General features: G+C 42.7%; 2 protein-coding genes and 1 pseudogene across 2 annotated transcripts; 1 reads left to right on the forward strand and 2 right to left on the reverse strand.

Moving 5' to 3' along the window:
* Positions 1-7,619: 7,619 nt before the first annotated feature.
* LOC112164180 lies at positions 7,620-8,636 on the reverse strand. The gene is made up of 3 exons (XM_024300410.2): positions 8,509-8,636; positions 7,970-8,377; positions 7,620-7,883 (listed from the first exon to the last, which is right to left on the reverse strand). Exons 2-3 carry the CDS (start codon positions 8,375-8,377, stop codon positions 7,620-7,622), a joined length of 672 nt encoding a protein of 223 aa, XP_024156178.1. The 5' UTR covers positions 8,509-8,636.
* Positions 8,637-9,789: 1,153 nt separating this feature from the next.
* Positions 9,790-13,742, reverse strand: LOC112164181. The gene is made up of 5 exons (XM_024300411.1): positions 11,434-13,742; positions 10,698-11,009; positions 10,503-10,605; positions 10,324-10,415; positions 9,790-10,228 (listed from the first exon to the last, which is right to left on the reverse strand). Exons 1-5 carry the CDS (start codon positions 13,740-13,742, stop codon positions 9,790-9,792), a joined length of 3,255 nt encoding a protein of 1,084 aa, XP_024156179.1.
* Positions 13,743-15,496: 1,754 nt separating this feature from the next.
* Positions 15,497-17,052, forward strand: LOC112166622 (annotated as a pseudogene).
* Positions 17,053-26,470: the final 9,418 nt, after the last annotated feature.

Genomic DNA, 26,470 nt, shown 5'->3' on the forward strand with positions numbered 1-26,470 from the left:
TCAAGTCTGTCTACAATTGAAATTATGAATAGTAAATTGTACCGTTTACCTTTCGAATTAGAAGATGACTGTCAGCTTCATACATATATTCAAATGAAACAAACTCTGATGGGCCCACCACGTTTCTAAAACAACATATATAGATTTATGAAAGAGACATATGCAGATGCAGACTCTAACAAAGGGGTACTAATGGTAGGGATTTTGAAAAGACGAGTAGGTAGGAAAGAAAGTGAGAAAAAGTTGTGTAAAAGGGAACAAAAATAATACACTGGGGTGTATGAGAAGTATTTTCCCAAATTTGGGGTGTATGAGCATTAACCCAAATATAAAAGGGTGTCATTTGCTTTACTCAAATGATACACTTAGAAAAGTGTATCCAAAATGGGTGGCCACTAGAGATTTTGCTAGTAGTGAATACGCCTTTCACAATATTCTTCATTTTTTTCATTTATTTTTGAAGACTTTTAGTTTAGTATTGTTGACTTTGTGGTTAATGATTTAACTGATCCATCCTTCATAAACCCAGTTTTGCACCTTCAACATGGTGATGGCGGTGGATGAAGAACACACCCAGAAGCCGCACGTAGCGATGCTATCAAGTCCGGGCGTGGGTCACGTGACCCCTCTCCTCGAGCTAGCCAAACGGCTGGTCGTCGACCTCGGCTTCCAGGTCAGCTTCCTTGCAATCACCACCGATGCACCACCCGCGCAGCTTCAGCTGCTCAACAACAACCCCACCCTCCCTTCCGATCTCCACGTCATCCACCTCCCTCATGTTGATGTGTCAAGCAACGACGTCATAGCAATTCGGATAGTTCAAATTGTCCGAGAGAGCCTTCGTTCACTGCCCTCGGTGCTAACCAACTTACACTCACATAAACCGCCGCTAAAAGCTCTGATCGTCGATCCCTTTTGCATCGAAGCCCTCGAAACCGCCGCCGACCACTCTATCCCAACGTATCTTTTCTTGACCGCCTCCGCTTCATTTCTGGCGTTGACCATCTACTTCCCTACGCTTCATGCAGATGTCAAGGGAGACTACGGTAAAATCAAAGAGAGTGTTTTTCTTCCAGGTTGCATGCCCTTGTGGGTTGACGATCTTCTCCCTGATGTTCTGATACCAGAAGTCTTGCCTCTGTGCAACCGGATCCCACTGGTCAAGGGCATTTTCGTAAACACATGGGAAGAAATCGAGCCGGTAACGCTGAGCGCATTTAGAAACCACCCTTTCTTTGTCAATCTGCCGACGCCGACGATTCATTCCATCGGACCCCTAACCAAAGACAAAGACGCTGACGTAGAATCGGAGCTGCTCAAGTGGCTGGACAAGCAGCCGTGTGACTCGGTTGTTTACGTGTCATTCGGCAGCGGAGGGAAAGTCACACGAAACGCGGAACGTTGCGGTACGGGAACGCGGTACGGATACGTGGTACGCTAGTCTTTAGGGTACGCGGTACGCTAAGATATATTAATTAATTTTAATTAAAATAAATTACATATATTAAATAAAATTATAGAAAATAATAAATAGATAACCATACCATAAATGAATGACTTTTATTTTACCTAAATAACCTTTATTAATATACTATGAGAAACACTCAACTTAAGGAGGATAATTAAGTAAATTAACAAATAACAGAAAATAAATAATAATAATAATAAAGAAAGCTGATTTATTTTTTGTTGGATCTCAAACTGAATCTTGGATCTCAATTTGATCATGTCGTGCATCCACCCACCAAAAAAGCCAGAGGCGAGCAGTCCATCCTTCTCTCCGTCGGCCTCAGCAGTTACGGCTTCAAGAGCACCGTTGAGCAAGTCACCAATAGCTGCCCCGATCTGCGCTCCATCACGGTCATCATCACAGGTGTGGAGGATCGGAGCCGAGACGGCGCAAGTGTTAGCCAAGCGCTGCGCCAAACTAGTCCTCCCTGCTCGGAGCCTCAAAGCCGCCGAAGACGCCAAGGCGCGAGTTCGCTCTGTTTGGCGATCCGGATCGCGAACGCCCCGCGATTGGGTTCGTCCGATCCGGAACGCGGTTCGCCGGTAGGAGCAGCGTTTCCGGTGACTTTGGGAGGGACGCTATCGGCGGAGCAGATGATGGAGTTGGCTCATGGGTTGGAGCTGAGTGGAAAACGATTCCTCTGGGTGGCAAGACCTCCCAGAGCCGATGATGCTTCGGGAAGCTTCTTCGAAGCTGGTGTTGATGGTGCCCTTACGGCGTCGTATCTACCGGATGGGTTTTCGGAGAGGACACGAGGGGCAGGGCTGGTGACGGCGACGTGGGCCCCGCAAGTGGCGGTGTTGAGCCACCCCTCGGTGTGTGGGTTTGTGACGCACTGCGGGTGGAACTCGGTGATGGAGAGCGTGGTGCACGGGGTGGTGATGGTGGCTTGGCCGCTTTATGCAGAGCAGAAGATGAATGCAAGGGCATTGGTAGAGATGGGAGTGGCGGTGAGGCCGGAGGCGGGAGGGGATGGAGTTGTGGGTAGGGCGGAGGTGGAGAGGGTGGTGAGGATGGTGGTGGAAGGCGAAGAAGGGAAGGAGATGAGGAGGAGTACGAGGGAGATGCAACGGAGTGCAGTGGATGCTTTGGGTGGTGGTGGGTCGTCTAGTGGGGGTCTAAGTCGCTTGGGGAAGGAGTGGAGGGATGGAAGTACAAGTTGATGGAATGTGGGATTCCGTCTACAACTGTAGCTTTGTGATTCATGAACAGCATATGCCCTGTACGTAATGCAGGTTTCATTTGATGTTTGTTGTGCTTGTTTATCTATTGCTTGATGGTATTATATCTCATTGAAGAGTTTTCAACTTAATTTAGTGGATATTAATAACATAAATTGCTAGTTGTTTCTTTGTAGATCGATATATGTGAACATGGACATGCACACACAAATAACATTAATTTAGTAGAATTATTTGATGGATAGCTTAGGTCTAGGGTTTATGAATATAACTGATAAAAGTGCCACATGGGATTTTCATAATTTATCTACAGACCATCCATAGTAATATGAAGTTCCTAATCTTTATTGCTTGACTGAAATTAAACAATCATATGGAGCAAATTAATACGAATACCCTTGCGATCATAAAACTAGCTTAATGGCAGGAATGATGTGTGGCCCCGTTAAACCATAGTTTAACAAAAATGAAGCATCATGTAATAAGTTCCAATTTTAAGGTATACTGAGAGCATAATATTAGTGCCCAATTTTTTAAAGGGATAGTGTGACACCATATAACTTTATGTAACTCATCTAGGTGAAAAACAAACCAATAGGGAAGCAAATTCTTATACAATATATCATGTCCACGAGTATTCAAAACATTTGATCATTTTAAAAAGAATTGTACCATTTTAGCATTAATTCAAAAATGGGCCGGGTCGTATTTTTTAACCTTTTTTGTTTTGTCTGTTAATTAATTGAAAAAAATGATGTACACATTTTTAGCACATGCATGTTCGTTTTCAATCTAGTTATTTATTTTCTATACCTAAAACCGTTTCATTTTGACTGAATTTTAACAAATTCCATTGTAAATATTTATGTTTCTAACGATCTCTAAAAGTTATTTAAGTTGTCAAGACATTCTCATTCTAAATAACTTTCTTCGCACCTATCTCTCTTTCATCTTCTCAGAAAGACTTTCATTAAATTCCACTCATAACTTTTTAATTCTAATGGAAATTAACTTCACAGCTCCGGAAGGCCCAGAAAGATCACCCCTACTTCCAATTTCAAATAACCCTAATTCAAACCCTCATGTTCAGCAGTCAATGAAATCACACTACATTTCTAAAGTTACCGTAGTCCAACTCATAATTCTAATGGTTACATTTGGGACAGTCTTGTCCTCGCCTTCTTTTTTCACCTCCATGTCCTTGGTTCCCCAAACTTCAAGTTTCCAACTCGACTCTCTTTTTCTATCTAACTTTAACATCTCAAACACAACATTTGGGGCTGACTGGGATATAACCCTTAAAATAGAGAACCCCAACTTGGTCTCAACAGTTCATGTCAACAGCATAAAGGGCTCAATCTCGTACAACAACAACTTTCTTGCAATATACTCGGTAGAGCCATTTGAGTTGGGATACATGGAGTATAGACCAGTGCACATGAAGATATCAAAATATCGAACAATGACAATGAATAGATGGGTTTCAGACGAGATCGATCAATAGGCAACGAGATGAGAATGTAGTTGTGAGTTTCAACCTGACAATGTTTGTGTCAGCTACATATACGACCGGCTAGTGGGGAATCAAAAAGATTGTATTGAACCCTCAGTGTTTGAATTTGAGGGTTGCCTTCCTTCCTAATGCTGGGTTTGGACGTTGGGTAAATGGAAGGCCAATGAAATGCTCACTTCATATGTCATGACCTAACTAATATCGATTGTCCTTTTTCTTTTCGTCCCCAAAGTAAGAGCAAGCTAGCATTTTGGTTTGAGAGTAGAAGATGATGGGGTGTAGAACAGTACATATTTAAGATTGCTGTGAATTATGCACTCAAACAAATCTTTTGTTGTGCATTTGCCTATTTGGCCTTGTCTAATTTACTTACTTTCACAATTAAAATTCGCAACTGAAACTGAGGTGAAATCAGCTTCTTGCTAACTAAAGGACTATTAAATTCTATTAATTATGATCAATTCTTAGGTTCACCCCTAGGGTGAATGAGCATATTCATCCATATTGTCGATTAACATACTTTTATTTAATAAATTTATAATCCAAAGGTACATATATTAAATTAGCCTTTAAAGATCATATCTGTAAAAAATCAATCTAATCAGAAATCGTTTAATTATCTAATTGAATCAAACAAATGGATGGTTCTAACAACACTTACTACTATTATGATGAACCGTCCATGTATTTCATAGAAATGAATAACTGAAAGGTCTTTAATTTGATTGATTTTTTACAAAGCTAATCTTTGTATTACGTTATACAACATGAATGGTTGGATTAGAAAATTATAAAGTTATTATGCGTTAATCGACAATGGGGGTGAATATGCTCATTCACCCTCGGGGTGAACCTAAGAATTGTTCATTAATTATATAACAAGGGTCTCTCGTTGTCATAACCATAAAAACTGCAGACAAAGTAAGCATGCAATTTATAAGTTACTATATATTCGTTTCCTTCTAGATGGATTTGTTTAGTTTTACTTTTACTCATGATCTATCAAAACTTTTATCATTGATTGATAGAACTTTGACTATCCATGAATATTGATAGCTAGTTGAAACAATGAAAGAAAGTTCAAAAGGTTTTGAATATTTTAGGGTTGATCCCTTATGCACTTTGAGGTTTTGCAGCAATTGAAGTTCAAGCACGTACTGAAGAGATGTGGCTTACAGAATATGATGTTTAAATGTTTATCTATTGTTGATAGTATTATATCTCATTGAAGCGTTTTCAACTTAATTGAGTGGATATTAATAACATAATTGCTAGTTGTTTCTTTGTAGATCGATATGTGAACATGGAAATGCACACATAAATAACACTAATTTAGTAGAATTATTTGATGGATGGTTTAGGTCTAGGGTGTTTATGGATACAACTAACAAAAGTACCACATATGATTGTCGTAATTCATTCACAAACAACTAGTACACTAGGCCAAAAAAGCTAACAGACAACGGACCAAATTCGTTGTGTGATTTGGATGATCTCCGTTGTGTATCGGAGTGTTGTGTGATGAAAAATGGCACAACGGTGGAAGCCCGTTGTGTGAATCACAAACAGTCAACACTTATTTGGTTAAAATTGTTGTGCCTTCTCTCAGCAGATGGCAGCCACAGTTGCCGCGCTGTACATACATGTGCATTTGCAAGCATAATTAGCTATAATGAGCCACGCTCATTGTACCGCCAGGGGTACCAACGCCCACCATATAAGTGACTGGCGTAAATACAGCTAGCCAGGTTACCGCCTGAGCCCCGGAGCAACCCCAAAGCACCGCCGACGCGCCGCCACGCGCCGTGTCAAGTTAGCATCAGAAGCTACTGAAACTGGGAACTGAAGCACATCAGTCCCACATCGAAAACAAGGAGAAGATCATCCTCTTCCTCACCTATAAAAGGTCATCTCCTCTCTCCTCATTTATTACGCATTCAATACTTGCTTACTGTTACTTTGTCAACATAAATACATCGACTAACTTAGGCATCGGAGAGCTGAAGACCGCCCAGCGCGGTCTCCCTCTGACGCCCCTTTGTATTTCACTTGACAGGTAACGGGAACTACAACAACACAAGTATCGATCCGCCCATCGGATCAGCGTTAGCTAAAGTCCAGCTACCGCTAGACTTTTAAACATTAACATTGGCGCCGTCTGTGGGAATCCTTGAACAGAAGGTCATCCCATCACAATTACCATGACTAACGGTAGCGGGGGAAATGTCGAAGAGCAGGCAGACCAGTCCGCCGTTCCCCAACCCGCCCACCCAGCGGTATGCATCAACCGCGCACTATTCAACACCCCGGTCAACCCAGGCGGTGAAACAAATCCAAGCAGCAGCCGTCCCCCAGGTCAGGACCTCACCGCCTTGTATGAGCTGGCGCTCGCGGACCTCCACAAAGCAAACAGGGAACGCGAGCAGGAACGCAAGGAGAAGGCGGAAGCCCAACACCAGGTGGCCACACTGATGACACGTTTCGACGAGCTAAGGCGGACGCTGGACGCAAACGCCAACCCCGCACGAAGTGAGCATTCACACAGCACCAGACACAGCCGGCCTACCGCTGGTATAGGACCCATCGTGCAAATGCAGGTACCGCCAAACCCACCTGAGCTGGCGGGAATGGGACCACCCCCTGTCCCACAACTGTTGGAGCAGGAGGCGGAGTCATCGCTGCGCACCCACCGCTCGAGGACTAGAGCAAGGACTGAGGGCAATCTACCCATTCCCGGGCGGGGGTTAGTTCCGCGGAGCGCCCGAGCGGGCCCCGCCGGCGACGCAACCACCCAAATTTTGGAGAGGATGCAGCAATTAGAACGGAGACTAATCCTGGCAGAGGCAGGCACCCCGGCGCCAGCCCCAAACCCACTCTTCGCGTCCAGGCCAGGCCCATTCACCGCTACAATTTTGCAAGCCGTCAGACCAGCGTTTGCAAAGACCCCAAAAATGTCACATTATAGCGGTAAGACCGATCACTACTAGCATATGCCTTATAGAACACTTTAATTTTTCTGTATCTTTTGCTCTAGAGAATATGGATAACCGTATCAAAAAGTTATTAGGTACGGTGCAGCCACGGAATGAAAAAGGGTATCCTCTATTGCAGGCTCCAGTAACCAAAAGCCACGCTTTTGACTTTGGTGTCTCTATTTTTTATTTTATTTTAAATGTTACATTAATGTTTTTCTTTCTCTCTCTTCATTTTCTTTTAATTTCTATTTATATATTAATCGAAATATAAAAATACTTGTTTTATACGTATACGATACTAAATACCTTAATATTTCATTTGATATTATAAATTTTTATATAATGTTAATTACACAAAGCAACGAATCTTCTTCAGTATCTATTATGCGTTGGATACCCTATGACAAAGGTATCATTTGAATTTTTATATTAAATCTAGCCTACATGAAGAAGATGAAATAATTGTTTTGTACCTGGTGCTTCTTCTTGTCCATGTTTGCAACAAAAATTTTCCATTGACGCTCATTGACACGATCATCATTAGGCTTTTGAAACCTACGTGGTGTGTTCATGAATGGTTTATACCATTTTTTACGCAACTGAGACTTCCAGTGCTTCCACCGTTCATTTAACTTGCTCTTCACCCTTTTCTTGATTTTACCTTCCAAACTTGCAACCCAAGGATTAGACCAATCAATAGTTTCCTGCACAAATTGTTTACACGCATCAATATAATGGAAAGTCACATATAAGACAATGTTAACAAAGGATTGAAACATTGAACATATACCTTAACACGATTCCAAGCCCTTTCAAGATTGTCACTAGCATTGAAATGCCGGTAGTCAGGTGTACTAATTGGAAAAAGTGTAAAGTCTTTTGCCAAAATACCCAAGAATCTTGAGAATCTTGCCACCTTCAATCGTGGACCCTTAGGAAGTCCAAAACGATTCCACAAGAGCTTTTCCCGACCCTCCATTGCCCAATTCTTCTGGTTTGGACCACGGTGCTTCTTTATTCCCCCAGGCGCCTCTGATGAAACATTGACGTCATCTTGCTGATGAAACATGCCACCAACATCTTGTGTTTCGCTGTCGTCGTCTTGTTGAATATTAAAGTCGCCACCAACATCTTGTGTCTCACTATCGTCATATCCATTTTCTTCGTAATCCTCTTCATCCTCATATAGGTGACTCATCTGTCAAAACCACAAAAATCAATATAAACAATCATACCCATTCTCCAAACGAATAGTAATTAACAGAGATAAGCAAACCTCCTCCAACTGAGACCAGAGAGATGATAGAGATGGAGAATTGATTGTTAAACCTGATAGGGAATTGACCTCCACTTCTACAGACGTGGTTGTTTTATATGCGTATCATAGCAGAACCACGTCTTATCCATTTGAAAGTTCGAAGGGATTTTAATACACAATTGGCGGCAACACAATCTTTGTCCCGCTCAATTTCTCTTTTCCATTGTTTCCCTTTTGATTTCAGGCATTTTGCTCCCGCTCTCACTCTATTTTGTCCCGCTCTCTGCATCCGTGAAGGTCCCCCAATTGAAAACGTGAAGATGTGGTTTTCTAATTGACTACAAACTCTAAACAGCCTCTTTATATAATTCAATTTAGTTGATTTCTGAATAAAATAAAAGGAATATAGTTTCTACCTCAAATCCGCTCTGCTTGAAAAAGCACAAAAGATTCTTCCATAGCCTTCTTCCCCATTAAGGTCACAACCAAGTTCCCCAATGTTGCAAGAGCTTTCTCGGAGATTTCTTTATCGGAGGACAAACATGGTGGATAGGTTGTGAAGTGCACCCAAACATGACTGTTTGGCTTCGACATTGCTCGAATCTGACTCTAGAATGCCAACTAGAAAAGGGACAATTTCAGATGAGGGCAGAGGAAATGGGGTATTTGCATGTGAGGATAACAACATGAGCAGTTCTGCAAATTGATGCCTTGTTGGCTCATCGAGACTGTTGAATGTAATACCTTCATTCCCCAATACTCTTCCATTGCCACAAAATCCATAACAATACAGATCATAATCAAATTGAATCCAAACCAAATCTTGATAATAAAATGAAATTGAAGTTAAATGCACCATATACCCAGTTGTAAAATGCAAACAAAAACACAGCTTCGTACCTCAATCATTTCGTTGTAGTACTGCATTCTTCCTCTTTAACTCCCAAAAGCTCCAGACCTGCTCATCATGTCCAAGGAAGATATACACTGTCTCTCTCCGACCGATCTCAAATAGAAGCGATTTTACCGTCTCTCTCCCTCCATCACCCTTACTGTCTCTGTGTGGAGCAAACACGCAGAGCTCCATCAAAACCACACGGCAGCACTTGACGAAAACAGGTGGAGGCGGTAATTGCGTAAATAGCAGGCCTGAGCTTCTTTTGTTTTTTTTCTTTTTTTTCTTTTGTTTCTTTCTCTTTAAGCAGTAGATGTATATAATTAGGGCACCACAATGTAAATATATTAAAAAACAAAAATTGTTAATATATTGAAAAACAAAAACAGTACCAAAGTTGCAACAAAATAATTACCAGAAAAAAAAATTGTTAAAAAAAAAAACAACTACTTCAATTTCATTCTATGACATCATTCACTAGAACACCGTCCATGTCTGTTCTTGCTATTCCGTCATCGTTAATCCCTACAATCAAATTTTGGGCATCATAAGGCTCCGGTTCTATGTCTGTGCCCATATCAAATAAATCTCTGGGTCGGGTTCGGATCACTGTGTGCCAATTCGGTTCAGTTGGGTCTTGAACATAGAAAAATTGCACTGATTGTGATGCAAGAATGAGAGTGTCCGGTTTAGGAAGTAGATGATCAAAATTTACCAAAATGAAGCCATACTCATCCATTTTGACGGCTCTATTGCGAACTCTATTATCTGCCCAATCACAATCGAATAATAAGACTTTCCGACCATGGTGATAATCTAGCTCAATGATGTCTGTTAGTACACCGTAGTAGTCTTTTACACCATCCCTTGGTCTACGATCTCCCGTAGTAGCATAGCTACTCACCCCAGCTTTAACAAACACACCGCAGTTTTGAGTATTTGATTGAGCATCAATAGATTTAACAAAAAGCGAAACCCATTCATGATGTACTTGTTGAATCGCCTTGCCTTTTTATCTGGTCCTATAGCCAAGGCTCGAATGTCTGGGTCAACAAATTCTTTTCGTTGTACTCTTCTCTCAATCTGTATTATTAAAATATGATGCTTCATTTGTATATATGACACAAGTGTTATAAAAAGATATGCTTTATATGGAAAAAAAAATCTTACCAATTCCTGAAAATATATCGAAAATGTATTATTTGCTTGTCTTTCAGCCTCCATCAAAGTTGTGCGTCTATTCTTAGTCCGCTGTGTGTTTGCCACATGGTCGCTAACAATGTCAACAATGATTGGTTAGTGATACATGAATTATGTTTAATCAATGGTAGCACAATAATGAACAATTAATATTAAATAACTTACTCTAGATGTTGCTTAATCTGAGGGCAATTTATCAACACATGTGTATGTGCGCGTTCCCACTCAAGGTCAGTTAGTGTAAACTCGTGTCCTGGTTCTATAGATCGTCCCATCCCGACAAATAATGGTAATCCTTCACGAGGAACAATCCCAGGGTCATCAGCATTACGACCAATTCTTGTTCTTTTTGACTCAACTCCATCTGACAGATACATTGTGCAAAATGATAGACATTCTTCAATTATATAACCCTCGGCGATGCTTGCCTCAGGCCGACTCCTATTGCGTACATACTTTTTTAAGTCATGTAAGTATCTGGCTCAAAAGAAAATAGGAAAAAGAAAAAAGAAAAAGAAAAAAAAGGTTAATTGTTAGCTATGATATCATTCACAGATTCGCTCCTTATGATGAAATTAATTGTAGCTCAATCATAAACAAAATATATATGATATATATAGGGTAGCTATATAAATATAAATATATATATATATATATATATATTCGCAAGCGTTAGTAAAGTAACTATAAAGTAAATTGAATGGCTTGTTAACAGTCAAATTGTTTATGTAATTAAATGCTAGTGCCGATACACATATATATCATGTTGTCAATATATCTATATAACTATAACATACGTCAACAACTAAATTTCTTTTTTCATATATAAATCAGAAATTAAAACGTATAAATGTTTCCAAAAAAAAAAAAGCTATTTAAAAAACATATTTATTTGACATACCTTTCGATTGGGTACATCCATCGAAATTGCACAGGTCCTGCAATTGCTACCTCGTCTGCTAAGTGTATTAGAAGGTGTACCATGACGTCAAAAAAAGATGGTGGCATTATCATCTCTAATTTGCAAAGTGTTTCAGCAATCCGATTTGACAAAGCACGAAAATGGTCTACGGTGCCAACTTTGGTACATAATTGTCTGAAAAAAGCACTGAGTTCCAATAATACCTTGGTTATGTCTGGGTTTAGTGAACGACGGATGGCCACTGGAAGTAGATACTGCATAATTATGTGACAATCATGACTTTTAAGACCAACCAATTTTCTTTCATCAACTCTTACACATCTACGAATGTTTGATGAAAATCCATCAGACACCCTAACCGACTCAAGTACTTTGCACATTAGTGTCTTCTCGTCTTTGGATAAAGTGTATTTCGCCGGGGGTAGCCATGTTCGGTCACCACGTGCCTCAGAATGGAGCGAATGCTTAACACCCATTAAGACCATGTCAAGGCGTGCCTTTAAGCTATCTTTATTTTTTCCATCAATTCCAAGCAAAGTCCCAATGACACTCTCTGTAACATTCTTCTCAACATGCATGACATCGATATTGTGACGCAATAATAAGTCCTTCCAATAAGGTAGTTGAAAAAAAATACTTTGCTTCCTCCACGGTCCTGTGTATTTTGTGTTATCATTATTTTGAACTCGTTTCCTTTTACGACTAGAGCTTGTTTCCTTTCCCTTTCCAAACTGGAACTCCAATGTACTTAACGCCCTCAAACAATCTAAACCTGTCATTGGTTTAGGGGGTTTACGATGCTCAGTTGATCCATTGAAGTTATTATACCATGTGCGAAAAATATGGTTATCTGGCAGCCACTTTCGATGTCCCATGTAGATTTCTTTCTTACCGTGATGCAACCTAAAAGAATCAGTCTCTTCACCACAAGTTGGGCAAGCTTTAGATCCTTTTGTGCTATATCCAGACAACATGGCATATGCTGGGAAGTCATTTATAGTCCACAATAATGCAGCTCTCATCTGAAAAACCTCTTTTTTTAATGCATCATACGTAGGAACCCCTTCTATCCATAGAATTTTCAATTCATCTATCAAAGGTTGCAGGTACACATCTATGTCATTCCCTGGACTTTTAGGGCCTGGAATGAGCAACGATAGCATCATGTATGACTTTTTCATGCATAACCAAGGAGGGAGATTGTAAACAGTAACGATAACAGGCCAAGTACTGTGGGACAAACTCATCATACCGAAAGGATTGAATCCGTCACTGGCTACGCCCAAACGAACATTTCGACCATCAGAGCCAAAATTATTGTCAATTTTGTCTAATTCTTCCCAAGCAAGAGAATCGGCTGGATGACGTAGAACCCCATCTCGTGGTCTCTTTTCAGAATGCCAAACCATAAATTCAGAGGTGTGGCGAGACATGTACAACCTTTGAAGCCTTGGCCGTAATGGAAAGTAACGCAAAACCTTGGCTGGTACCTTCTTTGTAGGGGAGGTGTTCTCTTTGTACCGACTTGTACCACATACATGACAAACTGTGTCTGAAGCATATTCCTTCCAATATAACATGCAATCGTTTGGACACGCATCGATTTTCTGGTATGTCAGCCCGAGACTTTTGATGAACTTTTTTGTTAAATAGAAAGAAGCAGGAAGAGTTTCCCCTGGGGGCAAATAAGCCTTTAACAATTCAAGCAATTGTGTGAACGATACATCACTCCAACTGTTCAATGCTTTTATTTGATACAGCTTTATCAAAAAATCAAACATCTTTTTTCCTGCACCAGGGTATAATTCAGCGTCAGCTTTTTCTAAAAGCTGGTAAAATCTTTGTGCATCAGGGGTAGGGCCGTTAGGCAAGGATGGACCTTCAGTAGTCTCTGCTGGTTCTAGTAAATCATCTTCACCTTCGTACATACCAAATGCATCGTGCAACATATCTTGCACATCAGAATCTGGTTGATGTGATGACGGTCCCGACAAATTAAAATCTGGTTGATATGATGAAGGCCCTGCCATAATATGATCAACTGCAGCTGGTAAATGCTCACCATGCTCAGTCCAGGGGATGTTAACATATTTTGGATCCATGCCATCCACCCAAAGATGCTGCTCAACAACAGCAGGCAGTCTATTGTAGCCATTATGACACCTTTTACATGGACACTTGATTGTACCTTCAAAAGAAGCATGCTCTAAGGCATAATTGAGGAATGCATGCAATCCAGCATTATATTCATCAGTGTGCTTATCTAAAAATATCCATTCCCTGTCCATATCGTTGATCAAAGATTTGTTATCAAGCTGCATAGAAAAACAAAAGGAATGAGTATTTAGTTTTTGGTGAAAATAAAAATTGATTTCTAAAGTCATAAATGATACTAAAAAAAATCGATGAACAAATGTCAATAATAATTGGAATAAAAATTGATACCTTTTGATGATCGATGCTATCTCTTTTTCAACTGAAAATTTGTTTGATTAAATGTTGTTTCCTGAACCTCAATTCATAGCACCTCAACATCAATATGATTGAGTGGTTTGCATTGGATGTGCACAACGTGCACAGTTATTGAATATGGAAGTGCTCCCGTGCACAATTAGTATCAATATTGGATTTGGAAAGTTATCAATGCATAATTAACATTGGATATGGAAAAGGGTGCACAATTTGCATTGGATATGGAAAAGGGTGCACAATTTGCATTGGATATGGAAACTGAAATTGTAGCTATTGGTTACCATATTGGATACAAAAACAAGGAAACGTGGCTAATAAAAACTAAATATGATTATCCGTATGTTAGAGAAAAATTTGGAATCTTATTTGTAAGTCAATTCAATTGAAACTCTTTTTTTTTTTTTTTAACTCATTCTCAATTTGCACCTAATATATTAGAAATAATAGATATGCGGCAAATTAAAATGGATAATTATGTCGGCGAATTAAACCTGGTTAATAATTATACTTGAAATACCACCAATTTTTGCTAAACGTATGACAATTTAATGGATACATATTGCATAATTTATTTTGCAATTATGCCCATTAACTTATAATACTAAAACTCTAATAACATATTAAATCTAAAAACATAAGAAAATAATGAAACATATATTTTTTGCAATACGATTGAATATGGAAGTGCACCAATGCACAATTAGAATTGGATTTGGAAAGTCAATGCGTAACTAACATTGGATACGGTAAAAGGTGTACAATTAGCATTGGATATGGAAATTGAAATTGTAGCTATTAGTTACCATATTGGATACGAAAACAAGGAACGTGGCTAATAAAAATTAAATACGATTTGTGATCTTATTTGTATTTTGACTTTTAACCACTTCAATTAAATTTTTTTTTTTTTTTTTTGAAAACTTATTCTCAATCTACACCTAATATATTAGAAATAATAGATATACGGCAAACTAAAACTCATAATTATGATGGCAAAGTAATCTGGTTAATAATTATATTTAAACAACCATCAATTTTTATTAAACGTTTGACAATTTAATGGATACAGATATGCATAGTTTATTTTGCAATTATGCCCATTAACTAATTATACAAAAACTCTAATAACATTTTAAATATAAAAACACAAGAAAATAATGACACAGATACTTTTTGCAATACGGATTGCAAGGAAAGATGATTAATTTGTAAATTTGAAAAAATTAAATGCAATAAATAATTAGATATTATTACTTCACACTCTTAACCGTATCTATTTCAGATACTTACCGAATATTTAATATAATATATTAATTTAGTATTTTATTTAGCAATAAATACGGATTTTTGTCTTTAATAAATGTATTAACTTACTTTTATTGATTATATTTTTTATTTTGTCACTGTTATCGGTACCCATAAAACAAAGAATACTAAAAATATAAAAGGGTGTCATTTGCTTTACTCAAATGATACACTTAGAAAAGTGTATCCAAAATGGGTGGCCACTAGAGATTTTGCTAGTAGTGAATACGCCTTTCACAATATTCTTCATTTTTTTCATTTATTTTTGAAGACTTTTAGTTTAGTATTGTTGACTTTGTGGTTAATGATTTAACTGATCCATCCTTCATAAACCCAGTTTTGCACCTTCAACATGGTGATGGCGGTGGATGAAGAACACACCCAGAAGCCGCACGTAGCGATGCTATCAAGTCCGGGCGTGGGTCACGTGACCCCTCTCCTCGAGCTAGCCAAACGGCTGGTCGTCGACCTCGGCTTCCAGGTCAGCTTCCTTGCAATCACCACCGATGCACCACCCGCGCAGCTTCAGCTGCTCAACAACAACCCCACCCTCCCTTCCGATCTCCACGTCATCCACCTCCCTCATGTTGATGTGTCAAGCAACGACGTCATAGCAATTCGGATAGTTCAAATTGTCCGAGAGAGCCTTCGTTCACTGCCCTCGGTGCTAACCAACTTACACTCACATAAACCGCCGCTAAAAGCTCTGATCGTCGATCCCTTTTGCATCGAAGCCCTCGAAACCGCCGCCGACCACTCTATCCCAACGTATCTTTTCTTGACCGCCTCCGCTTCATTTCTGGCGTTGACCATCTACTTCCCTACGCTTCATGCAGATGTCAAGGGAGACTACGGTAAAATCAAAGAGAGTGTTTTTCTTCCAGGTTGCATGCCCTTGTGGGTTGACGATCTTCTCCCTGATGTTCTGATACCAGAAGTCTTGCCTCTGTGCAACCGGATCCCACTGGTCAAGGGCATTTTCGTAAACACATGGGAAGAAATCGAGCCGGTAACGCTGAGCGCATTTAGAAACCACCCTTTCTTTGTCAATCTGCCGACGCCGACGATTCATTCCATCGGACCCCTAACCAAAGACAAAGACGCTGACGTAGAATCGGAGCTGCTCAAGTGGCTGGACAAGCAGCCGTGTGACTCGGTTGTTTACGTGTCATTCGGCAGCGGAGGGAGTCAGGGACGCTATCGGCGGAGCAGATGATGGAGTTGGCTCATGGGTTGGAGCTGAGTGGAAAACGATTCCTCTGGGTGGCAAGACCTCCCAGAGCCGATGATGCTTCGGGAAGCTTCTTCGAAGCTGGTGTTGATGGTGCCCTTACGGCGTCGTATCTACCGGATGGGTTTTCGGAGAGGACACGAGGGGCAGGGCTGGTGACGGCGACGTGGGCCCCGCAAGTGGCGGTGTTGAGCCACCCCTCGGTGTGTGGGTTTGTGACGCACTGCGGGTGGAACTCGGTGATGGAGAGCGTGGTGCACGGGGTGGTGATGGTGGCTTGGCCGCTTTATGCAGAGCAGAAGATGAATGCAAGGGCATTGGTAGAGATGGGAGTGGCGGTGAGGCCGGAGGCGGGAGGGGATGGAGTTGTGGGCAGGGCGGAGGTGGAGAGGGTGGTGAGGATGGTGGTGGAAGGCGAAGAAGGGAAGGAGATGAGGAGGAGTACGAGGGAGATGCAACGGAGTGCAGTGGATGCTTTGGGTGGTGGTGGGTCGTCTAGTGGGGGTCTAAGTCGCTTGGGGAAGGAGTGGAGGGATGGAAGTACAAGTTGATGGAATGTGGGATTCCGTCTACAACTGTAGCTTTGTGATTCATGAACAGCATATGCCCTGTACGTAATGCAGGTTTCATTTGATGTTTGTTGTGCTTGTTTATCTATTGCTTGATGGTATTATATCTCATTGAAGAGTTTTCAACTTAATTTAGTGGATATTAATAACATAAATTGCTAGTTGTTTCTTTGTAGATCGATATATGTGAACATGGACATGCACACACAAATAACATTAATTTAGTAGAATTATTTGATGGATAGCTTAGGTCTAGGGTTTATGAATATAACTGATAAAAGTGCCACATGGGATTTTCATAATTTATCTACAGACCATCCATAGTAATATGAAGTTCCTAATCTTTATTGCTTGACTGAAATTAAACAATCATATGGAGCAAATTAATACGAATACCCTTGCGATCATAAAACTAGCTTAATGGCAGGAATGATGTGTGGCCCCGTTAAACCATAGTTTAACAAAAATGAAGCATCATGTAATAAGTTCCAATTTTAAGGTATACTGAGAGCATAATATTAGTGCCCAATTTTTTAAAGGGATAGTGTGACACCATATAACTTTATGTAACTCATCTAGGTGAAAAACAAACCAATAGGGAAGCAAATTCTTATACAATATATCATGTCCACGAGTATTCAAAACATTTGATCATTTTAAAAAGAATTGTACCATTTTAGCATTAATTCAAAAATGGGCCGGGTCGTATTTTTAACCTTTTTTGTTTTGTCTGTTAATTAATTGAAAAAAATGATGTACACATTTTTAGCACATGCATGTTCGTTTTCAATCTAGTTATTTATTTTCTATACCTAAAACCGTTTCATTTTGACTGAATTTTAACAAATTCCATTGTAAATATTTATGTTTCTAACGATCTCTAAAAGTTATTTAAGTTGTCAAGACATTCTCATTCTAAATAACTTTCTTCGCACCTATCTCTCTTTCATCTTCTCAGAAAGACTTTCATTAAATTCCACTCATAGCTTTTTAATTCTAATGGAAATTAACTTCACAGCTCCGGAAGGCCCAGAAAGATCACCCCTACTTCCAATTTCAAATAACCCTAATTCAAACCCTCATGTTCAGCAGTCAATGAAATCACACTACATTTCTAAAGTTACCGTAGTCCAACTCATAATTCTAATGGTTACATTTGGGACAGTCTTGTCCTCGCCTTCTTTTTTCACCTCCATGTCCTTGGTTCCCCAAACTTCAAGTTTCCAACTCGACTCTCTTTTTCTATCTAACTTTAACATCTCAAACACAACATTTGGGGCTGACTGGGATATAACCCTTAAAATAGAGAACCCCAACTTGGTCTCAACAGTTCATGTCAACAGCATAAAGGGCTCAATCTCGTACAACAACAACTTTCTTGCAATATACTCGGTAGAGCCATTTGAGTTGGGATACATGGAGTATAGACCAGTGCACATGAAGATATCAAAATATCGAACAATGACAATGAATAGATGGGTTTCAGACGAGATCGATCAATAGGCAACGAGATGAGAATGTAGTTGTGAGTTTCAACCTGACAATGTTTGTGTCAGCTACATATACGACCGGCTAGTGGGGAATCAAAAAGATTGTATTGAACCCTCAGTGTTTGAATTTGAGGGTTGCCTTCCTTCCTAATGCTGGGTTTGGACGTTGGGTAAATGGAAGGCCAATGAAATGCTCACTTCATATGTCATGACCTAACTAATATCGATTGTCCTTTTTCTTTTCGTCCCCAAAGTAAGAGCAAGCTAGCATTTTGGTTTGAGAGTAGAAGATGATGGGGTGTAGAACAGTACATATTTAAGATTGCTGTGAATTATGCACTCAAACAAATCTTTTGTTGTGCATTTGCCTATTTGGCCTTGTCTAATTTACTTACTTTCACAATTAAAATTCGCAACTGAAACTGAGGTGAAATCAGCTTCTTGCTAACTAAAGGACTATTAAATTCTATTAATTATGAACAATTCTTAGGTTCACCCCTAGGGTGAATGAGCATATTCATCCATATTGTCGATTAACATACTTTTATTTAATAAATTTATAATCCAAAGGTACATATATTAAATTAGCCTTTAAAGATCATATCTGTAAAAAATCAATCTAATCAGAAATCGTTTAATTATCTAATTGAATCAAACAAATGGATGGTTCTAACAACACTTACTACTATTATGATGAACCGTCCATGTATTTCATAGAAATGAATAACTGAAAGGTCTTTAATTTGATTGATTTTTTACAAAGCTAATCTTTGTATTACGTTATACAACATGAATGGTTGGATTAGAAAATTATAAAGTTATTATGCGTTAATCGACAATGGGGGTGAATATGCTCATTCACCCTCGGGGTGAACCTAAGAATTGTTCATTAATTATATAACAAGGGTCTCTCGTTGTCATAACCATAAAAACTGCAGACAAAGTAAGCATGCAATTTATAAGTTACTATATATTCGTTTCCTTCTAGATGGATTTGTTTAGTTTTACTTTTACTCATGATCTATCAAAACTTTTATCATTGATTGATAGAACTTTGACTATCCATGAATATTGATAGCTAGTTGAAACAATGAAAGAAAGTTCAAAAGGTTTTGAATATTTTAGGGTTGATCCCTTATGCACTTTGAGGTTTTGCAGCAATTGAAGTTCAAGCACGTACTGAAGAGATGTGGCTTACAGAATATGATGTTTAAATGTTTATCTATTGTTGATAGTATTATATCTCATTGAAGCGTTTTCAACTTAATTGAGTGGATATTAATAACATAATTGCTAGTTGTTTCTTTGTAGATCGATATGTGAACATGGAAATGCACACATAAATAACACTAATTTAGTAGAATTATTTGATGGATGGTTTAGGTCTAGGGTGTTTATGGATACAACTAACAAAAGTACCACATATGATTGTCGTAATTCATTCACAAACAACTAGTACACTAGGCCAAAAAAGCTAACAGACAACGGACCAAATTCGTTGTGTGATTTGGATGATCTCCGTTGTGTATCGGAGTGTTGTGTGATGAAAAATGGCACAACGGTGGAAGCCCGTTGTGTGAATCACAAACAGTCAACACTTATTTGGTTAAAATTGTTGTGCCTTCTCTCAGCAGATGGCAGCCACAGTTGCCGCGCTGTACATACATGTGCATTTGCAAGCATAATTAGCTATAATGAGCCACGCTCATTGTACCGCCAGGGGTACCAACGCCCACCATATAAGTGACTGGCGTAAATACAGCTAGCCAGGTTACCGCCTGAGCCCCGGAGCAACCCCAAAGCACCGCCGACGCGCCGCCACGCGCCGTGTCAAGTTAGCATCAGAAGCTACTGAAACTGGGAACTGAAGCACATCAGTCCCACATCGAAAACAAGGAGAAGATCATCCTCTTCCTCACCTATAAAAGGTCATCTCCTCTCTCCTCATTTATTACGCATTCAATACTTGCTTACTGTTACTTTGTCAACATAAATACATCGACTAACTTAGGCATCGGAGAGCTGAAGACCGCCCAGCGCGGTCTCCCTCTGACGCCCCTTTGTATTTCACTTGACAGGTAACGGGAACTACAACAACACAAGTATCGATCCGCCCATCGGATCAGCGTTAGCTAAAGTCCAGCTACCGCTAGACTTTTAAACATTAACATTGGCGCCGTCTGTGGGAATCCTTGAACAGAAGGTCATCCCATCACAATTACCATGACTAACGGTAGCGGGGGAAATGTCGAAGAGCAGGCAGACCAGTCCGCCGTTCCCCAACCCGCCCACCCAGCGGTATGCATCAACCGCGCACTATTCAACACCCCGGTCAACCCAGGCGGTGAAACAAATCCAAGCAGCAGCCGTCCCCCAGGTCAGGACCTCACCGCCTTGTATGAGCTGGCGCTCGCGGACCTCCACAAAGCAAACAGGGAACGCGAGCAGGAACGCAAGGAGAAGGCGGAAGCCCAACACCAGGTGGCCACACTGATGACACGTTTCGACGAGCTAAGGCGGACGCTGGACGCAAACGCCAACCCCGCACGAAGTGAGCATTCACACAGCACCAGACACAGCCGGCCTACCGCTGGTATAGGACCCATCGTGCAAATGCAGGTACCGCCAAACCCACCTGAGCTGGCGGGAATGGGACCACCCCCTGTCCCACAACTGTTGGAGCAGGAGGCGGAGTCATCGCTGCGCACCCACCGCTCGAGGACTAGAGCAAGGACTGAGGGCAATCTACCCATTCCCGGGCGGGGGTTAGTTCCGCGGAGCGCCCGAGCGGGCCCCGCCGGCGACGCAACCACCCAAATTTTGGAGAGGATGCAGCAATTAGAACGGAGACTAATCCTGGCAGAGGCAGGCACCCCGGCGCCAGCCCCAAACCCACTCTTCGCGTCCAGGCCAGGCCCATTCACCGCTACAATTTTGCAAGCCGTCAGACCAGCGTTTGCAAAGACCCCAAAAATGTCACATTATAGCGGTAAGACCGATCCCTTCGTCCACATGGACACGTTCAAGAAGGTCACCAACAACAAGGGATTCGATGACGCCACCCTGTGCCACTTGTTCAGCGAAACGCTGGATAGTGAGGCAATGAGTTGGTTTTTCGAGTGTCCGCCAGGGTCCATCGACTCATTCCACGCATTATCTCATGCTTTCCTCTCTCGATTCATCTTATTGTCCGCCGGTCATCACAACACGAGCCAGTTGTTTGGCGTCAGGCAGGGAGGGGACGAATCGTTGAAGGCATTCGTCACAAGATGGCGAGCGGCAGCATCTCAGTGCCGCGATCTCGACAAAACGATGGCTTCGGCGGCTTTCAAGCAGGGACTCCTCAAGGGACCATTCCTCTATCACCTCAACTACAATCATCCCAATGCGGCGTATGATCACCTTATGAGTGAGGCGGTCATTCATGCCCAGGCGGAATTTATCACATATGGAGAAACCCCACCGCCACCAGCAACACCAACAAAGTCATCTCAACCCTCCTCCAGCCATCAGGAGACCGCCAGCAAAGCCCCCACTGCACCGCCAGCTGACAAGAAGAGGGAATGGCAGCAGGGCAGTTATCAAAGCAAGAGGCAGAAAGACAACCACTACAAGGGCAACCGCCCATCCCATGGGGACAATCGCAACAAGCAGACGGAATCCTCTCAGCGGTATGCAGTATTCACCGTCCTCACAGCCTCGTACGAGGAAATTTACAATCAATGTAAGGATCAGATACCACCGCCACCCTCACCGAAATTCCCCAAAAAGGGTAAGCCAAAAAACACCGGCATGTGGTGCAAATACCACGAGGACAGCGGTCACAATACCAACAGTTGCAACGCTCTCAAAACGGCCATTGAGACCATGTACCGTGACGGCAAGATGGATCAGTTTAAGGTGCGCCAACCGCCACCTGTGATTGCCAACATTGAGCCACTGGGCCGCATCAACACCATCGATGGCGGGGCTCCAATCACCAACATGTCTCACAGGGCAAGAAAGCGGTATGCACGCGCAAGTCACCCAAAGGAAGTCTGCAACATCCACTACGAGAGATCTGCCAAACTCCCAAAGTCTGGTTGGGAGCCCATCACCTTCTCAGAGGAGGAGGAGCGCGGAGTACATCTACCCCATGACGACCCATTTCTGATCGATGCCATTCTCGACAGATGGTCAGTGGGAAGAATCCTGGTGGACAGCGGATCTGCTGTCAATGTCATATTCAGCGGTTGTTACAACAACCTTAGGCGGAACAAGAAACTACTACAAGACCATGAGCCATTGCTTAGCTTCTCCGGCGATATCACTCAACCGCTAGGTTCTGATTACATGTGGTTAACCGTCGGTTCCAGTCCATGTATGGCATAGGTGCATACTGAATTTATAGTTGTGGATTGTTTCAGTTCGTATAATGCCATCATAGGACGGCCGTCACTCAACAAGCTCAAATGCATCATCGCCGGATACATGCTTCTCATGAAGTTCCCCACACCCAACGGCACGGGCTGTGTCAAGGGAAGTCAGCAATTAGCACGAGAGTGCTACTCAACCACCATTGCGCGGTCAACCCGCCGCCACGAAATCCTAACGGTAGGAAATCAGGCACCGCCACCAGATATCTTCGAGGATCCTAGGGATGAGGAGGAGAAATATGTAAGGAAGGAACCGGTCAATCCGGAAACATCGTTGAAGGTCATCAGCATCTCTGACGAGCACCCAGAGCGGACAGTCCGCATAGGAGCTCAGCTAGACCCAGAGGTGGCCGCAGAACTCACTCAATTCCTGCGGGACAACGCCTCCGTTTTCGCATGGTCATATGCGGACATGCCAGGTATCTCTCCCGAAATCATCACACACAAACTAACCATCAAGCCATCCTTCCATCCCATCAAGCAGAGGCGAAGGGCCTTCGACGAGGAGAAATACCGCGCCATAGGAGAAGAGGTCGCCAAACTCCAGGGCATTGGATTCATCCGCCAGGTAGTCTATCCCCAGTGGATCTCCAACCTGGTCATGGTCAAGAAGCCTAGCGGCAAGTGGCGGATGTGTGTCGACTTCAAAAATCTCAACAAGGCATGTCCAAAGGACAGTTTCCCTCTGCCACGCATTGACCAGCTGGTCGACGCGACCGCCGGGCATGAACTCCTCAGCATGATGGACGCCTTCTCCGGCTACAATCAGATCAAGATGCATCCCAGCGATCAGGAATGTACCACCTTCACCACCGACAAAGGGCTGTACTGCTACAATGTCATGCCTTTCGGTCTGAAGAACGCCGGTGCAACTTATCAGCGGCTGATGAATGCTATGTTCGCTGAACATTTGGGCAAGATAATCGAGGTCTACGTGGACGACATGTTAGTCAAAAGTATAAAAGCCAGCGGACATGTGGCAAATCTCAAGATCATAGTTACCATCCTCCTGGCCTATGGCATGCGCCTCAACCCAGAAAAATGCTTCTTTGGCGTCACCGCCAGCAAATTTCTGGGTTATATTGTCAGTGAACGAGGAATCGAGGCTAACCCGGACAAGGTACAGGCCATACTCGACCTGGCGGACCCTGAGTATAAGATACACGTCCAGTGCCTCCAGGGCAAGTTAACCGCCCTTTCTCGATTCATCTCCAGGGCTCTCTGACAGGTGTGCCCCATTTTTCAAGCTCCTCAAAACGACTCACAAGAAAGTCATCAACTGGAACCCAGAGTGTCAGACGGCGTTTCAGGGCTTGAAGGATTACCTAGCGGCAGTCCCACTACTCTCTATCCCTGTGCAAGGAGAGACACTGTTCATATACCTAGCGGTATCGGTATCAGAGGTGAGTTGCGCCATTGTCCGGCGGGAGGGACAGGACGAGCTCCCAGTTTTCTACGCCGGCAGAGGCATGAACGGGGCAGAAACAAGGTATCCACCCTTAGAACAGCTAGCTCTTGCACTCATCGTTGCCGCCAGACGCCTCCGCCAGTATTTTCAAGCGCACACAATCCACGTGCTGACCAATCAACCACTAAGACAGGTGATGCAGAACCCTGAACATTCAGGGCGCCTCAGCAAGTGGGCCATCGAGCTCAGTGAATTTGACATAGATTACAAGCCAAGAACCGCCATGAAGGGCCAGGCGGTAGCGGACTTCATCGCCGAGCTCACTGAGCGTCAGCCCAACCCCAGCACGGAGAATGAGCCCGGGACGGAAATGGTCACCGCTAAGGAGCCAGCTCCCCTACAATCAGATTGGAACCTGCATGTGGACGGCTCCGCCAGCGCCAAGGCCAGCGGCGCCGGAGTCATCCTCACAGGACCTGGGGGCTGAATGTGGAATACGCGCTAAAATTCAACTTCAAAGCCTCCAACAATATGGCGGAGTACGAAGCACTCATTGCCGGCTTACTCCTCGCCATCGATTCAGGGGCTGACAGTGTCAACATCTTCAGTGATTCCCAGTTGGTCGTTAACCAGGTCAATGACAGCTTCCAGGCCAAGGACCAACAGTTAGCGGCATACTTAGGGTACGTTAAGACACTCCTCAAGAAATTCAAATTTCATAACATCACACAAATCCCCAGGGAAAAGAACGCCAAGGCTGATTCACTGGCAAGACTGGCAACCGCCCAGCCACATCAGAGTCCAGCGGACACAAGAGTGGAGTGTCTTGACAAGCCAAGTATCACAAAAACCCTGGCGGAGATCTTCAACATTGAGGTCAATACCAGCTGGATGGACGAAGTCATTGAGTACAAGCGCAACGGCACATTGCCGGAAGACAAAGTTAAGGCGCGACAACTCCAACGGAGGGCAACCCGCTACAACATCCAGAACGGCAAGCTGTACCGCCAGGGATTCACCCATCCCAACCTCCGCTGCCTAACCCCAGAGGAGGGAAAGGTCGTTCTAGCAGCAATTCATAGCGGAGAATGCGGAAACCACTCAGGCGCCAGATCCTTAGCCAATCGCACAATGCGACAAGGCTATTTTTGGCCTACTCTCGGCGACGATGCCCGCCAGGTATCAAGATCATGCCACAAGTGCCAACAATTTGCTGACATCCCGCATGCACCGGCGGAACCACTATCGGTCATCGTCGCTCCATGGATCCACTCAACTTGGGGCCTGGATCTGATGGGAAAATTTCAAACCGCCAAGGGCCAGTTCAAGTACATCATAGTGGCTATCGACTACGACAGCAAGTGGATAGAGGCGGAACCACTAACAGCAATAACTACCGCCAAGGTAATTCACTTCCTCTGGAAGAACATCTACTGCCGTTACGGTGTCCCACACACGATAATCACCGACAATGGCACACAATTCAACAACAAGGAGCTCATCTCTTTCACCGCCAACTTGGGTACTAAGATGAGTTTTGCATCTGTCACCCACCCCCAGACCAACGGTCAGGTCGAAGCAGCAAACAAGATAATCAAAAAGCTGCTGAAGAAAAAACTCGACAAAGCAAAGGGTCTATGGGCGGAGAAACTCCCGGAAGTTCTATGGGCCATCAGAACAACCCCAACTTCCGCAACTGGTGAAACTCCTTTTTGCATGATGTTCGGAACGGAGGCTGTCCTGCCTATTGAGGTCTCTCAACCTACCGCCAGAGTCGAGGGCTACCGCCCAGAGACCAACACTGACGGCATCAACCTGGACAAGGACCTCCTGGAGGAAAAGCGACACAAGGCCCACCTATGCAACCTGCAAAACAAGCAGCGGGTATCGCGTTTCTACAACGCCAGAGTCAAGGCCCGGAACCTCCAACTGGGGACTGGGTAATGAAGGAAGTCATTCCACCGCCAACAAAGCTTCGCCCAACTTGGGAAGGTCCATACAAAATTGTGGAAGTCGTTAGCCCAGGCACCTTCTACTTAATGGACAAGGATGGCGTCACAACGACCCACCCTTGGAATACCGAACACCTTCGGTATTATTACAAATAGTCATGCCGCTACCCAAGT

This window comes from Rosa chinensis, chromosome 5 (genome assembly GCF_002994745.2).
Source record: "Rosa chinensis cultivar Old Blush chromosome 5, RchiOBHm-V2, whole genome shotgun sequence".
Classification (NCBI taxonomy): Eukaryota; Viridiplantae; Streptophyta; class Magnoliopsida; order Rosales; family Rosaceae; genus Rosa; species Rosa chinensis.

What these genes read in the sequence shown, in the direction of transcription:
- LOC112164180 (XM_024300410.2), bottom strand. Translation starts at nt 8,377, where the DNA reads ATGAGTCACCTATATGAGGATGAAGAGGATTACGAAGAAAATGGATAT. An exon ending in GGGCTTGGAATCGTGTTAAG is followed by an intron (nt 7,884 to 7,969) that starts GTATATGTTCAA and finishes CAATTTGTGCAG; the next exon opens with GAAACTATTGATTGGTCTAA.
- LOC112164181 (XM_024300411.1), bottom strand. Translation starts at nt 13,742, where the DNA reads ATGGACAGGGAATGGATATTTTTAGATAAGCACACTGATGAATATAAT. An exon ending in CAGATTAAGCAACATCTAGA is followed by an intron (nt 10,606 to 10,697) that starts GTAAGTTATTTA and finishes TGACATTGTTAG; the next exon opens with CGACCATGTGGCAAACACAC. An exon ending in AAGGCAAGGCGATTCAACAA is followed by an intron (nt 10,229 to 10,323) that starts GTACATCATGAA and finishes TGGGGTGAGTAG; the next exon opens with CTATGCTACTACGGGAGATC.